Genomic DNA, 16,077 nt, shown 5'->3' with positions numbered 1-16,077 from the left:
TAGTTCCCTGCAAACTCCCATAGACTCCCCTGCTTTGCCAAAAGGCAGCCTCCTCCAGGCAGGCTGCCCTGCTTTCCCCTGCACTCTCTGCAGACCTCCCCATCAGAGTGAGTGTCTTCTCCAGCTGCCAGTGCATCGTCCACCCTGCGCTGGGGGCGCCTGCAGAGCAGCGTCCCCAACACCCCTATTTCGCATGGGGCTTTTGCAACCCACAACCCTTCCGTGCTGGTAGGTCATGCGCCGCACTCACTGAAAGAGGCCGGTGTTGGGAGGTCTCGAGCCTCAGGGGCCTCCTTTGCACTCGCTCAGAGCGCTGGACGTCAGCATCTGGCAAGCTCGTTGAAAGAGCAACAAAGACAACAGTCCAGACGTCTTGTGTTGGTCCAACGGCCTCGGGGACCCCGCGCAGGCAGGCCCAGTGGCCCTCCCGCTGCCGGGACCACAGGGGCGGGCGGGGAGGGGCGGGCCCGGGCGCCTCATTAGCATAATATATGCGCGGAAGGCGTTTAGCAGTCAAATATATGCGCATATATCTCCATAGATGATTAGGCTGGCCGGGCACATTCAAAATGGCGGAGCGTGGAGCGAGCGGCAGCGGGAGCAGCGGGGACAGCCTGGACAAGAGCATCACGCTGCCCCCCGACGAGATCTTCCGCAATCTGGAGAACGCCAAGCGCTTCGCCATTGACATAGGTAGCCGCGGACGGGCGCCGGGAGCGGGACGGCGCGCGGCGGGCGTGGGCGCCGGCGGCGGAGCCGGCGGGCCGGGGGCGGTGGCAAGGACGAAGGGCGGGGCGCGGGCCGCCGGCGCGCACAGCCTGTCGGACCTTGTAGTCCTCGGGCCGCCGGCGCCCGCGCTCCCCGCGGCGGCCGGACTACAGCTCCCGGCAGGCGCCGCGCGGCCGGAGCGGGGCACGCCGGGCCTCGTAGTCCAGCGCGGAGAGGCGGGCGGCCCGGCGACCCCTCGGTGGCCCACCTCTGGAGGGTCGGCTGCCGGGCGGGGCCTGTGCGGGCCACGAGTGGGGTCCGGGGCCCGCCTGTGGGGCCGCGCCGAGGGCGGGCGGCGGCCACACCTCGGGCCGCGGGAATCGTCGGTGGGCTGCCCGCCGGGGCCCAGCCCGAAGCCCTCCCGCCGGCACGGCCTCAGCTCCTGGACGGCTGGCCTGCGGCGGGAGTTGGGAGGCCCTGGACGAGGATGTGGGGCCCGCGCTGGCACCCTTCAGGATCCCCCTGTGCCGCGCGGCCCGCAGGGTGCCCCCAGGGCCCCACCCAGCCTGCCGACCTGCCCGCCCCAGGCCCGCCCCAGGCCCTCAGCCCACTCCGGCGCCGGAACCTCCCCGCTGCCCCCTTTCACAGAGAAGGACGCGGAGGGCAGAGGCAGCCAAGCAGTGTAAGGTCACCAGCTGTAAGGGCCAGGTGGGCCTGGAATCTGGGCGGGCTGGGCCCTCGGCCCTCTGCCCCTGACCACACGGGGCCTGAGGCCTTGTCCTACTGTCCGCCGCCGGGGCCTCCCGCAGCAGGCCAGCGGCCTCACACAGCTCTCCCCTGCTGGGGCTCAGTATCTCTGCTGGGGCTCTGTATGCTGGTCCTGCCAGCAGCCAAGTGTGGGCGCTCATGCCTGGTACCAGCAGGGCGGCCCTGGCCACTTGTAAGACGCCTGACCTGTTGAAAGTGGACAGGTGTGCCTCTCTCCTCTAGTTGGGATGTCCCAGGGAGACCCGGACTGACCCCTTGGAGCTGTTGGCCTGTGATGCGTGGGCCACGCCCCTGTTCATGAGGATGGCTTTGATGTGTGGGGCTTGGGTGGGGGAAGGCGTCCTCTGGAGAGGTAGGAGCCCTGACAGTGGGAAGGTGGGCTGGCTCCTGCGTTCTCACCTTGCAGACTGCTGCGGTGTCAGGGGCGGTGCTTCAGAGCACTGACCTGGTGGCAGGTATGCACACCCCGCGAGGGGTGTGGGACCTGATCAGACTTGTGCCTGGCTGCATGTTTGCAGCCAACCGTAAGCTTGGAGGCCCCGCTTAGGGGGTCATCAGGAGCCAGACCTCCCCCAGGGCCCTGCTGTGCCTGCTTTCTGAGACAGGCCCATTTGATGTGGTAGCAGCCCGGTCAGGGGTGTGCTCCGAGAGCCCTGAGAGCCCAGACGTCCAGACGTCATGCTGCACTCACAACCAGGGGTCTGCTCCATGGGAGGGAGTTGGAACTTAGTGTTTCCGAAGTGCAGCTGAAAATTGGCTTGCCATGGGGTTGACCTGAGAGGTCCTGTGTGGCCCCGGGGGCGGGGGGCCAGCTTGTAGCCACAGAGCTCCGGCAGTCCCGGAGGCATGCCCTGGCTCCATGGGGTCCTGGGGCAGCCTGTCTTCCAGCGTGAGTCCAGGTGGGGTTTCCGGGGAAAAGGACACTTGGAAGGATATTTTTAGTGTCAATATTCATTTCCTCTCTTTGAAAGTTCCCCCGGCTCTGGGTCCCATGTCTGCGTATCCCCATAGGACAACTTCATTGTTACTAAGCACAGACCTCGTGTTAGGTTCATGTGGCTGGTGGGAGGTCACAGCCTGGGTATAGGTCCTCCAACTTGGATCCTCCAGCCAGTGTGCTTGTCAACAGTTTGCTTTCAAAACAGGCTTCTCCCATTTCCCCTTCCCTCAGCCAAGCCTCTTGATCCAGGGAAGCTCAGCTGCTCTACGTTCTTGGCAGGCCTGTTCGTCTCTCGGACACTCACGTCAGCTGAGTGGATTCCCCGCTTTGAAAGCATCAGGGACATTTTCTCTATCAACACATAATGGAAGCTGACCTGACTTCGGGTTTCCACAGGGCAGGGACATGCACTGGGGTTTCCTTGTGCCTTGGTACCCAAGGTGGAAGGACAGGCAGAGATGGTGGAAGAGAGGATGACCCGATGCCCAGCCCCTGAGGGTCTGGATGAACCCGGGAGGTCTTGGCTTGGGTGCTGGAGGACTGACACAGGCAGCTGATCAGTCAGGGTGCTCCTGGCCCTGGACCAGGGAAGCTTTGCTCTCCTCATCCCACCCTGATTAGCACAGGACTGCATTCACCAGCCTGGTCACTGCACTTGTTAGATGTGATGTACTGGGGCTTGTGGCCAGGGACTAGATGGGCAGTCACTAAGTCTTAGGGATCCTGAGAACTGATGAGCTCCCTGCTGTCTTCTAGAACCCGCTGTCCTGCTCTGAGCTCACCCTGGTTCAGGCTGACCACCCCACTTTGCACGTCCCCACTCACTTCCCAGACCCTTGTCTCTTCCCTCTTCTGGGGGTACAGGCTGCTGGGCATTGCCCCATGTGGGATGCACGGTATGGGGCACGCAGACACGAAGTCACCTCCCATGGCAGCCCCCACAGCTCTCCACACCTCGTATTTAGGTTGTGATTTAAAGCTCTCAAAAAGAAATGCAACCTGAAACTGGATCTCTCTGACCTGGGAATTTGTTATGATAACTTTTGAAAAGTTTCTCAAAGTGTATCTTCATCCCTTTGCGTTGCCTGCCTTTTTAGGAAACAGTTAACTCACAGAGCGAAGGACGCTCCAGGCCAGGCCGGGGTTGGGGGAAGGGAGGAGGGATAAGGAGGCTTAAGACCTGAGTTCTGCCTCTAAAGCCCAGGGTGTAGGAATGAGAGTAAGCCTGTGCCGGGGTGAACTGACCAGGGCTCGCCAAGGGCAGGTCTCGGCTGTCCTGGGAGGCCCTGTCCACACTGCGGGCCGGTGGCTCCGGCGGGTAGGCTCGAACGCTTGCTCTCAGCCTCAGGCTTCTGTTACCTGGATGAGCTTCAGCCCTCAGATGTTTTTTTGCCTGGAGTGTTTCTCTTATATCCCCTTGGGATTGTGTCACAGAGCAGCTGTCAAGAGATTAGCTTCTGTCTCCCCCTCAAATAGGGCTCTGTCTCACCTGGCCGGCCCACAAGAACCGGCTTGGTTTCAGAGCTGTCCTGTGGCGCCAAGCCTCTGCTCCTCCTCGTCCCCGCCATCGAGGGCCGTCCTGCACGGGTTTACCTGCCGCCTCCATCTGTAGATCTGAAAGTGACTGCTCGGAATGTCTTTTTAACTGGCCTTGAAATGTGTTTTGGGCAAATGAAGGCCTCTCCTGCTCCTTGATGCTGAGCTTCCCAGGGTGTCCCAGGGCTAGCCTGGGGTAGGAGACCCTGCTGCCCTGTGTGGCCTCCCAGCCCAGAGCTGTGAGAGGGTAGACTGTTAGAGCATTCTGGGGAAGGCCCCCTCTTTCTGCCTGTCCACACTTGGAGAATACTCCTTTTATCGCTTCCTTCTTGTTACCACAGATAGTCAGGTGTGCTTGTCAATGAAACTGGCATTTTCCAGTTTTTTTCTTTGGGTAATTTTCAAGATCAAAGTTTGAAACAGAATTTTTCTGAATCACTAATGATCGCTGAGACCTCCTGGAAACAGGATGCTTTTCTTTCTCCTCTAGGACTTGATGCGGAGGGGAAACGGACAGTCTCAAGCCCGGTTTGGTCCGGGACCTGAGATGGCACAGGCTTTCTCAGAGACAGCAGTGTTTGGGCCTCACTGTTGGTTCCTTTCCTCTGGTTGGCACCCCGCAGAGTTTTAAGTCCAAGTAACACCAAGCACCTTATGCACAGGACCCAGCCTGGCAGAGGAGACTGTGTGGGCAGATGAGCCTCGGTCCCTCACCCTGGCCAGCTCCTGAATTTGCTCTGTCTGTGTCTCCCCCCAGGGGGTTCACTGACCAAGCTGGCCTATTACTCCACTGTGCAGCACAAAGTTGCCAGAGTGCGGTCCTTTGACTACTCCGGCAAGGTAAGTTGCCTAGCAGGCTGGGTTGGCAGGTGAGGGGGTGCCCCAGGCCACACAATGCTCTCATTTCCTGTTTGCCCCCCCTCTGCTGCTCACCCACATCGGCTTAGCTTCCTGGACGTTCCTAGTACTGAAATCCTTCCGTGCTGCCTGGCTCAGGCCCCTTCTCTTCAGGACCCTGGCAGGAGCACCCACACCGGCTCCCTCCCCACCCCTCCCACCTGAACTTGGCACTGAGAGTTGTGCCCATTTCGGGGCCCTCATCTCCACATCTTTCCCTCCCTATGGGCAGCACACACAGACCCTCACCCTATATCCCCAGGACGCAGAGCAGGACCACGAGCCGCCCTACGAGATCTCTGTCCAGGAGGAGGTTACTGCCAGGCTGCACTTTGTCAAGTTCGAGAACACCTACATAGAAGCCTGCCTGGACTTCATCAAAGACCACCTCGTTAACACTGAGACAAAAGTCATCCAGGCAACCGGGGGCGGGGCATACAAATTCAAGGACCTCATAGAAGAGAAGCTACGGCTGAGGTCAGTAGGGGCCATGGGGGCTGCAGGGCACAGAGCCACTGGCCTTGGTTCTTGGCTGGGGCTCCCACACCCACCCTGGGGCTAGACTCTGGCTGGGCTGGCAGGAGGCTTCTAGTGGCCGAACCATAGGCAGGGCTGGGGGAGCAAGGAGGGAAGGGCACCCTGCTCCTGCAGCAGTGCTCCCCTGTGCTTTTGGAGCGGAGGTTCTGACGGGGTGGCCTGCATGGAGACTGAGGTCAGGGCCGTTTGTACCGTCGCAGAGTGCTGGGTCTCACGGTGCACACAACTGGCCCGTCAGAAGCCATGTGCAGGGCCAAAGGGAGGGGGACGGTGTGAGGGGCTGTGTTTGAGGCTGCGTGTGCCTGTCCAAGTCAGAAGCTGAGCTCGGCCAGGGCAGGGGGCAGTGATCCGGGAGAGTCCCTGGTGCATGAGCCGTTGGAGCCACCGTACAGTGGCAGAGGGCCCTTCTGTGGCCCATGGCGTTTTCAGTGGCCAGGCTCCATCCTTTGTAGAGTGGACAAGGAGGACGTGATGACTTGCTTGATCAAAGGCTGCAACTTTGTGCTGAAAAACATCCCACACGAGGCCTTCGTGTATCAGAAAGATTCCGACCCTGAGTTCAAATTCCAGACCAATCACCCCAACATCTTCCCGTATCTGTTGGTCAACATCGGTTCTGGAGTTTCTATCGTGAAGGTGAGGCGTGCTTCGCGGGGCGGTGCGTGGGGACTGGGCAGCAATCGCTGGGGCGCCTGCCATGTTGGAGCAGGCTGGGCAACCCCCTCTGGCTCTGGGGATCACGGGCACGCGGCTACCTGGAGGGCGCTGGTGCAGGCTGTTGGGGGAAGGCGGGAGGCCCAGACTTGGCCTTCAGGAGTGGTGTCACCCATGTCTGGGGACCTGTCATCTGGGCCCACTCACTCACTCAGCTGCGCTTGCACTTCCAGGTGGAGACAGAGGACAGATTTGAGTGGATCGGTGGCAGCTCCATCGGCGGTGGCACCTTCTGGGGCCTTGGGGCTCTGCTCACCAAAACAAAGGTATCCCAGGCTACAGAGAGTCACTCCTAATTTTGCACTGAGTCCCGTGTCCCAGACTTTTCCCAGGAGAGGGTTGTGACCGTGGGGCCCAAGGTGGCAGTGGTTTCCTGGTCACTGCAGGATGGTTGTGAGAACAGCCAGTCTGCCCGGGGGATGTCTGTGGAGCCCTGCCTCCCTCTCCCCACCTTTGGTCTGATGACACAGGAGCACCTTTCAGCCTGGCACACTGCCTGCCCCTCCACGTGGGCTCGGTTTCGGGAACCCCAGCAGCCCCCACACCGCACGCACCTCCGTCTGCCCTGTCCCCACAGAAGTTCGATGAGCTACTGCACCTGGCCTCCAAGGGCCAGCACGCCAATGTGGACATGCTGGTGCAGGACGTGTACGGTGGGGCCCACCAGACCCTGGGGCTGAGCGGCAACCTCATCGCCAGTAGCTTTGGGAAGTCGGCCACCGCCGACAGAGGTACCGGGCCCCTGCCGATGCCCTCCGTGCGCTGGCTCCCCGTCATGGGCCCGGCCCCCCAGCAGCACCCTGCCTCTGCCCCTTCCCAGAGTTCTCCAAGGAGGACATGGCCAAGAGCCTGCTGCACATGATCAGCAATGACATTGGGCAGCTCGCCTGCCTCTACGCAAAGCTACACTGTTTGGACAGGGTGTACTTCGGCGGCTTCTTCATCCGGGGCCACCCGGTCACCATGCGCACCATCACCTACAGCATTAACTTCTTCTCCAAGGTACTGGAGTGCCACTTCCTCCCCCTCCGGCACCCCGGGCTTCCCTCTTCCCAGATCCTTGGCGTGGGCACCAGTGTCCTTGATGCCTGCCAATGGAGAGGTGCAGGGGGGCCCAGGGCAGGCAGCCCAGCAGCAGGGCACCGCGCCCCCGCCTCTCTCCTCTGGCTAGTGCCAACATCCCGTACCCGGGCACCCTGGCCATCTCTGAGTTGGGCATGAGGCCTGTCTCCCACTGTAGATGAGCTGCATGCAAGCGCCGACATGGCTTTCGTTCCACAGGACTGCTCTGAGCTGGGCCTGCAGATGGGCTCACAGCATCTGCCAAGTGGGGTGATAGGGGGGTGTTAGTTTTGTGGAAGAAGTTCTTTACACTCAGATTTCTGCAAATGTCAAGCTTTTAAGTTCTGCACTGAATGCAGTTTGTCTGACCAATGTGTGGCAGAGGTTTTCAGGAAGTCTCTGCTGCATAGAGAGGGGCCACCTGGGTCAAGTTGGTTTAAAACCGCCCAGACTTCCCTCGTGTGATGGTGAGGCCAGCTCAGGTGGGGTCTTGCTGTGGCAGGGGGAAGTCCAGGCACTGTTCTTGAGACACGAAGGCTACCTGGGAGCCATCGGAGCATTTCTCAAAGGAGCGGAGCAAGACAGTGAGTAGAGCAACCATGGTGATGGCCTGTGGTCACGTCGGGGCAACACAGGGTATGTGCAGTGACAGGTGTGGAGCAAGCTACCAGGCCTCAGAGGCTGTGGGAGCAGGTCTCCCTCTGGAATCCAGGGCCTGAGTGGCATGTGCTGGACACGCTGGGCCCTTCATAGCAGTGGCCGGGGTTGGGGGCGGGCGGCTAGCCCTCTGCGGCAGTTCCTCTGAGGGGTCATCTGTGTGCCGTGTGACCAACCCCAGGGGGTATCTAGCTCATGGGTGACCAGGGCTCCAGGCAGGGGCCAGGGTGGGTGGCCCTCCTCCACCTCCCTCCTGCCTCCTTACCGTCAGACAAGCTCTGACTTTTTGGTAGCCTGCCCTCTTTGAAGGATGCTTGAGAGGTGTGATTGGGAGAGGCAGGGAAGGCTGTTCTAAGAAGCTTGGGAAGGTCCCTGTAATCATTTTATGAGGTCTCGGTGCTGGTGAGAGCACACAGTGCCATAGCACGACCCCCAGGCTCCCCCAGGGGCTGTGGGGACCTTCAGCGGTGGTCGGGCCGTCCTGGGGTGAGGGCACAGTGTGGTAGCCCTGGGGTGACACCCAATTCTCCCCACTCTAGACCCTAACCAGTACAGCTGGGGAGAGAACTACGCAGGCAGCTCCGGGCTGATGAGCTCATCCCCAGAGCTCTGCCCGACACAGCGGGCGAGGAGTGGCACCGTAAGTGTGGGGTCCTTTGGGTCTGGTTCCAAGATTCCCTCTCCTGGGGCAGACTGGCCGCTGACCAGCTGTGGACATTGGGGCAAAAGAGAGGCACGGGCATTTGCTTCCCTCCTCAGGGCCTTAGCATTTCTGTGTTTTCCAAATGTTCTGCTGGAGCCCCAAGACCATACCATCCAGCCCCTACGTATGCAGGGAGAATATGGAATGTGCTTCCCCAGGATTGTGGCACCAGTGACAGCAGAATCAAGGTTAAAACCCAGAGCTGCAGGCACCAACCCAGGCCCCTTCTCTCAGACCACGTTCTCTGCCTGATGGTTTCAAACCATACAGGACAGTCTGCAGTCTCGGGAGGTTTCCTGCCCGGTCCTCTATCTCCAGCTGGGGAGACACCCACGTGACTGGGCAGGGGTCCTCCAGCCTGCTGAGTGGGCAGAGAGAGGTTCTCTGGCCAGGCCTAGTGTCAGCCAGAAGCAAGATGCTGCCACCATAGCTCATCCTGGGGGATCATGAGCTTCTTGAGATCATCCCCCAAGTGGTGTGTTACTCCTGTCAGTCACTGGGTACTTAGCAGAACTCAGGCACCAGGCTGGAGAACCAGCTGGACGAATCGAAGTGACTAGTTGGGCACACAAGTTAAAACGCCGCCTTCGGAACCGGCCTGCTGGCTCTTCGGACACAGCTGATTTTCAGTTGTGGACACAGATTCTCTTCCTAGTTGGCATAAGCATCGCAGGAATGTGTGTGATATAATCGTGACTTCCCAGGAGGGAAAGCATCCCCCTACATCCCCACACCTCGGGCCTGGCTGGAGCACGTGACTGGCACACGATGGGCCTCTGTATCTGTGATTTCTGGGGGAGCAGTGTGGATTCTAGTCTTAGGACTCCTGAAGCCAAATGGATACGTGAGCAAGAGACGTGTGTATCAGAGCTGATGCTCAGCACCACACACACCTCCTGCGCTGGGTCTCTGCGTAGCCTGCACGCTTCACAGAGGGGTGGGTGGAGCCTACCCAAGGAACAGCTATGGTTTGAACTCCTACTTGTCAAGACAGCAGGGGAGCCCCTGAAGACCAGGCCAGGGCCCCAGAGATGGAAAACCATCCACTTCCCTTCATCGCCTGGTGATATACCAGCCATTTCGTTGCTGACCTTCCTGTGATTCAGGAGCATCCAGAAGCCGGTTTGTCTCCTTGTGGTGGCTCCTCTTGTGCAGACGCCGAGGCGCAGAGCTCACCTGCTCCTCACCCTCATAGCTTGCCAGTCAGTAGGCCATCGGCAGACAAGGGACGATTGTAGGAGTGCAGTGGATGCTTCTCCAGAGAGCAGGGGGAGGGCTGCCAGGCACGTGCAGAGTTCAGGTGTGCGCACACACTGGCTTCGGTCTTATTGGAAACGCCAAACCGCCAGCTGGTTGAGCAACCACACCTTTAGAACTGCTGGAGGGCATACTTGTCGCCGGCAGCCACCAGTCACACATCGGCCATGAGGGGACCCTAGGCCCCTCCATGAGGCCAAGAGAGCTGGTTTCAGACACAGGCTGTGTGCTGGGCACCCGTGCTGTGGGGAGCAAGGAGCTGGTGGAAGCCTGGACTGCCTGCCCCATGGGCTCCCCGTAGCCTTGCCAAGGGCCTGGTATACCAGGGGGTCACAGAATAAGGGCCTACTGGGCCGTGAGTGGGGACCACACCTGTGGAGCCTTGAGTGGCAGAAATGGGGAGTGAAAGCATGACCACACCCTGGTGCAGGAGCCCCCAGCTGTGGGGACCACTCTAGTGCAGGAAAAGCAACAGAGCCACTGGGAGGAGGTGGCCTCTGTGGGTTTGGGCAGACCCGGGAAGAGCGGGCTTGTCCCCTGAGGCCGCAGCACTACCATGGGTCCTGGCCAATCCCACAAAGGGGCTGGCTCTAGGCCTCAAAGGACCACCCGCTGATGCATGCACCATCTCTCATCTCTCATCCCAGTTTGACCTGCTGGAAATGGACCGGCTGGAGCGGCCGCTAGTCAACCTGCCCCTCCTTCTGGACCCGTCTTCCTACGTGCCCGACACGGTTGACCTGACGGACGACGCTCTGGCCCGCAAGTACTGGCTCACCTGCTTCGAGGAGGCCCTGGATGGGGTGAGGGCTCGGGGCGGGCCAGGTGCCCCTGGGGACGAGACATGGGCTCCCGAGGAGCAAGCGACAGGTGTGCGGAAGGAGAACGGGGGCTCCGGTGGCCGTGGCATCCATGTTTGAGTTTGGGGGTGATTTCTGTTAACCAGGGAAAAACATGCCTCCCAGGGGTTTGTTGGGTCCTCACATTTCTCACCAGCACACCAAATGACAGAGCTTCAAAAGCACATGGTGTGTATGGGCTCAGGGCCAGTAGCAGTTGGACTCCAGGCTCTGGTCTGGCTCAGGCCTTCTTGGCCCTCTGGGAACACACATGTCCCAGCCTCTCTGGCCCCCAGGCTCTATCCTCAGCCTGAGGGCTCCCAGCCCCGCACCCCGCGCAGCCTCCAAATATGGTCCCAAGCCACCTGTCCCCTACCAGTGTGGCAGGAGCCCATCCTGGGCAGTGTGGCCCCAAGCTTCAGTGGAGGGCTAGTGGCCACCCCATTCCCACCCCGCGGGGCAAAGCCCCCAGGAGACCGATCACCAGTGGCCATGTGCCTGTACATGGGGATGTGCTCTCACCATGGCCCTGGCTGAGTGAAAGCCGGGGCTGTGCTGACCACCCTGTGCTCGGCAGGTGGTGAAGCGTGCAGTGGCCAGCCAGCCGGGCTCAGTGGATGCTGCCGAGAGGGCGGAGAAGTTCCGGCAGAAGTACTGGAGCAAGCTGCAGACCCTGCGGCACCAGCCTTTGTGAGTGTCCTGCTGCCCCTGGCCCAGGACCGGCATGGAACCAGCTGGGTGGTGCGGGCAGCAGCCTTGTGAGTCAGGAGGTCTACCGTGGGCAGCCCAAGGGGCAGCCTCTGGAGGAGAAGGCACATTCCCGCCTGTGGGCTGGGCTTCCAATGGCCTGTCCTTGGGCTACCACTTGCCTCTACCTGCCTCTGCCCACACCTACTCTCTTGGTTTCTTTGACCCTCCCACTGGCAGCTGAGCACCAGGAAAATGCCTTCCATGGCAGGGGCATGATGGGCACTGTGCTAGGCCATCGACCCACCAAGCTCCTTTCTCCTGCTTCTTCCCAGTGCTTACGGGACCCTGACCGTGCGCAGCCTTTTGGACACAAGGGAGCACTGTTTGAATGAGTTCAACTTCCCAGACCCCTACTCCAAAGTGAGTGCCACCTTCCCATGCAGGGTTGGCACCTGCGAGGGGGGCACGGGTAGCAGGGAACAGGCAGGGCCTAGCCCACCTCGTGGGAGTGTGGGGTGGCTTCTTGGTTGGCAGCGCCAGCTACGGAGCTGAGGATTGGAGGGTCGCCTGTCTCTGGTTGGGTGAGGTCTGCTGACCATCACAGAGTTGGCATTTGTAGACACCAGTCCTGCCCTGAAAGGCAACACGCCAGCCAGAGCCTGGCAGGTGGCCTAGAGGTGCCACCCTCCTCCATGGGCCATTCTGCCCAGGAGGCTGTGTGCTGGGGCATGACAGCCAGGGGCTCAAAGCCAGCGCTGCCCACCAGTTCCTGCCACCCTGGCCCTCGGATGGGGCGTCTGGGGATGGGGCACCAGGCGCCTGGGTGGTCTGAGTCATCCTTCGCGGCCCTTCTCTGCCCAGCCCAGGCCCGCAGCACAGCCATACTGGGCCCAAAGCCCTGCTGAGCCTCACGCACTCGGTGCGGGTCAAGCGTGCATGAGCCTGGATGCCGCTGACTCCTGCCTGCGGCTGCACTCTTCCAAATCAGCAGATGTTACCATCTTGGTTTGCTAGAGCTCCTGTGACAGTGCGCTGGGCCTTCTGTCCCCCCCAGAGCGGGTTCTTGGTGATCTCCGCAGTGTCTGCAGCAGGGCGCCCTCCCTCTGCCCTGGCTGCCAAGGGCCTGGGGACGCAAGCTTCCTCCCTGACCAACTCTCGCCTCTCCCCACAGGTCAAGCAGAAGGAAAACGGGGTCGCGCTAAAGTGCTTCCCGAGGGTGATCCGCTGTCTGGACGCCTTGGGCTGGGAGGAGAGGCAGCTGGCCCTGGTGAAAGGTTTGCTGGCGGGGAACGTCTTCGACTGGGGAGCGAAAGCTGTCTCTGAGTAGGTGCCCGCTGCCTTCACGGCCTCTCCACGCTTCAGCCCTGCCCCTGCCTGCTCTTCCCGGCGTGAGCCCAGGACCACAGCCATCCTGTCCCCCTCGACCACGTGTGGTGCCCCAGCCCCGCCCCAAAGAGGTGGCAGTGGGGAGACGGGGTCCCAGCACACTGGGTGTTGCTTGGGGCCCGTCAAGAGCAGGCAGACAGAGGGCTGGAGTGTGGATTTGGGGGCTGATATTTTCAGAGGTAGAAATCCAAACCCAGGGTTTGCATGTTAGAGTGGGAATCAGACAATACTTAGCGTTTGAAATTGGGAGAAGGAGCCTGCAGACTCAAGTGGGGATACATGCCTCAGCCTCCCTGAGCACCTGTGCCTGGGCTGTCAGTCTGGGGGCGCTGAGGGTTTCCTGGGGCTCTGAGGGAGTGGCACCACCAACCCAGCCCTGGGCCCTGCCAGCTGGCCTGCCCACCACAGAGCAGGGCCTCTCCCTTTGCAGGACACTATCCCCTACCTGGTGTCCTGTCTTTGGCCCTTGCTGGGTCCAGCCAGGGCATCCTCTCCAACGTGGAGTAAAGCCACTCCCCCCATCACTCGTCCCTTTAGGTGGCGTGTTGGGGCGTGTGTGGGGTGAAGCTGGGGCCTGGCACTGACCCAGGGCTTTACTGGAGGCTGCCATGCACTCAGGACCCTCCGTCCCGCCCCCTACCCCGGTCCCATAGTACATGCGTGTTCTAGAGCACCCCAGACCCCCTGCTCTGGGGCATGTGAGCACTGCCAGCCAGTGGCAGGCAACCTCCCCACTCTGGATCCTAACACACCCGTCCACTTTGGGAGATGCTTCCTCTGGGCTCTACAGTGAATGCTGTGAGCTAAGGTTTGAGGGTTTCCATGACTTATTTTCTTCCCCATGCAGCGTCCTCGAGTCTGATCCCCAGTTTGGCTTTGAGGAGGCAAAGATGAAGCTGCAAGGTAGGGATGCCCAGGGCTCCCCACCTGCACCAGAGCCCCCACCCTGCAGGGGGGGTGTCACAAGGGGGGCAGCTGCAGGAGGGGACCATGCTGCGGGGCAGTGTGGCTAACCGTGTCCGTGTCCCACAGAGCGGCCGTGGCTCGTGGACTCCTATAGCAAGTGGCTTCAGAGACTGAAGGTACACACCGAGGTCCCCACCTCTGTCCTGGGGCCAGTCCGTGCTCTCCAGGCCTGGGAGGCAGGGAGGGCTGCGGGAAGTGGCACGGGGCTGCCCCAGGGCGAGGTGCCAAGGGCCCCCAGGAGTCTCACGCTGCAGCTCTGAGCTCACTGCCCCCTGCTCCAGCCTGACTCTTGCAGGCTCTACCAGTTAGGTCAGTGGCCGTGGCTCAGAGGTCGTTGGGGCCACGGTTCTGGAAGAGGCACAGGCGCCCTCCCCCCCGGCACCCCAGCGCCCGCGGGAGCCAGCAGCCCTCAGCCTCAGCCTGCGGGGAGTGTGGAGTGCGGAGGTGTCTGCAACGCTTGGACGCGCCTGTTCCCAACTGAACGTCCTGGTTTTGTCTTACAGGGGCCCCCTCACAAATGTGCCTTAATTTTCGCAGATAACAGTGGAATAGACGTCATTTTGGGAGTCTTCCCCTTTGTCAGGGAGCTTCTCTCTAGAGGGACGGAGGTGAGCGTCCAGGCCGCGGCGGGACCCCTGCCCTGGGCCCTCCACTTGCAGTGGGGTTGGCGCCGTCGTGGCCTCTGTGTGGGGCAGGTAGGTGCGGGTGAGGCTTGTTATGCCGCGGACCTTGGGTCAGCCTGACTGCAGTGTTCTGGGGCCGTCTTCATCCCGAGCCAGGATCTGGCCCCCCTGGAGGCCACTAAGCAGTGAGAGGTCATCGGGTGTCCTGCTTCTCAGCCGGCAGCGCTGGGTGGGCGGGCAAGTAAACACTGGCTTGGTGCCGGGCTGTGGCCAAGGTCCCTACAGAGTTGGGGGCATCCCGCTACAGGTCATCCTGGCGTGCAACTCAGGACCCGCCTTGAATGACGTGACCTACTGCGAGTCCCTCATTGTGGCTGAGCGCATCGCAGCCATGGACCCTGTTGTTCAGTAAGTGGCCAGGTACCGGGGGCTGGGGGAGCCCCGCATGGAGAAGTACAGGCATGGTGGGAGTCCCCTGGGTACCAGCTCACGGGCACCAACCGACCCCCTATGCTTGGCAGCTCAGCACTCAGAGAGGAGAGGCTGTTGCTGATGCAGACGGGCTCCAGCTCCCCGTGTCTGGACCTCAGGTACCCCAAGACACCTGCACGCACGCCTGGGCCCCCAGTACGTGTTCGGGCAGCTGAAGGCCACAGCCCTTTGGTGGGGTGTGCCTCATCTGGGAGGAGACAGACGGCTCAAACGATGGAGTCACCACACTGGGGATCCTAGAGCGTGAGAGCCTGGCCATTGACCACTGGCCTGCAGCTGGGACAGTTCTTGAGCCAACCTCTTCCCTTCCTCGGGCCCACCATTAACCAACCAAGAACAGGGAGTTCACCTCCTTGAAAGGAGGAAGAACCTTTAGGGTCCCACGTGGAGAAGCGTGGTCAGGCCCGGATTGCAAAGGGCCCGCTTTCTAGCAACAGACCCGAGGGCCGTGCTTTGAGCCAAGGGCTGGGGGCCCCAGGCATCCTTGCCAGGCACTGCCCTTGTGAGGAGGCAGGGCGTGGAGTCCACCTGGGGCGGGGCCAGGGGGCAGCTGCATTCAGGGTGAGGTCCCGCCTGCCTGCTCACCGCCCCCTTCCTTCCTGAAGCCGCCTGGACAAGGGCCTGGCCGTGCTGGTTCGGGAGCGAGGTGCAGACCTGGTGGTCATCGAGGGCATGGGCCGCGCTGTCCATACCAACTACTATGCGGCCCTGCGCTGTGAGAGCCTCAAGCTGGCTGTCATCAAGAACTCCTGGCTGGCTGAGCGGCTGGGTGGCCGGCTCTTCAGCGTCATCTTCAAGTACGAGGTTCCGGCTGAGTGAGGTGCCTGCCTTGCCAGACTGTTCCGCTCGTCGCTTGTCAGGAATGTATTTCGACTGCAACAGGGAAACCAAGTTCAAATCAGAGTATTTATGTCGCGCGCCTATGACTCCGGGCAGGTGCGCCCAGGTGTGAGCATGGCGCTTGTGGCGTTGGGGTTTCTGTGATGCTGCCGTGTTCGTGGTGGGAGACGCGACTTTTGTCCAGTGAGACATTCGTATTGGAATATATTTAACTGTGAAATAATCTTTTATGTGTGTGTATATATATATATATATATATATATATACACACACACACACACACACATATATATGTATAGATGTAAATACACGCACGTGTCTCTGACAGGGCGGCAGGGGCTGGGGGCCCACACCAAATAGAGGCTGGAGTGACGTCAGACCATGCCGTGTGGTTTCACAGACAGCGAGTCCTGCCAGCCCTTCCCTTTGCTCGCTCCCAGAGGCCCTAGGTTGGCTGTGAGC

The 16,077-nt window shown here is 61.0% G+C and overlaps 2 protein-coding genes across 2 annotated transcripts in view; one reads left to right on the top strand and one right to left on the bottom strand.

The window, feature by feature from the left end:
- Positions 1-436, bottom strand: part of TNFRSF14 (TNF receptor superfamily member 14) — a 30,627-nt gene extending 30,191 nt beyond the window's left edge. The window contains exon 1 of the mRNA XM_049110515.1: positions 251-436. The gene's annotated coding sequence lies outside the window, so the exon portion shown is untranslated. The remainder of the gene's footprint in view (positions 1-250) is intronic.
- PANK4 (pantothenate kinase 4 (inactive)) lies at positions 342-15,838 on the top strand. Its single transcript, XM_025427432.3, has 19 exons — positions 342-693; positions 4,710-4,792; positions 5,112-5,326; positions 5,839-6,022; positions 6,274-6,366; positions 6,678-6,831; positions 6,921-7,102; positions 7,665-7,746; positions 8,359-8,459; positions 10,427-10,582; positions 11,196-11,308; positions 11,641-11,728; positions 12,480-12,631; positions 13,542-13,597; positions 13,727-13,776; positions 14,164-14,268; positions 14,591-14,691; positions 14,805-14,873; positions 15,381-15,838. Exons 1-19 carry the CDS (start codon positions 570-572, stop codon positions 15,592-15,594), a joined length of 2,322 nt encoding a protein of 773 aa, XP_025283217.1. The 5' UTR covers positions 342-569; the 3' UTR covers positions 15,595-15,838.
- The last annotated feature ends 239 nt before the right edge of the window (positions 15,839-16,077 follow it).

The sequence above is a fragment of the Canis lupus genome, chromosome 5 (assembly GCF_003254725.2).
Source record: "Canis lupus dingo isolate Sandy chromosome 5, ASM325472v2, whole genome shotgun sequence".
In the NCBI taxonomy this organism is placed as follows: Eukaryota; Metazoa; Chordata; class Mammalia; order Carnivora; family Canidae; genus Canis; species Canis lupus.
This window is presented reverse-complemented; position numbering and strand designations above follow the sequence as displayed.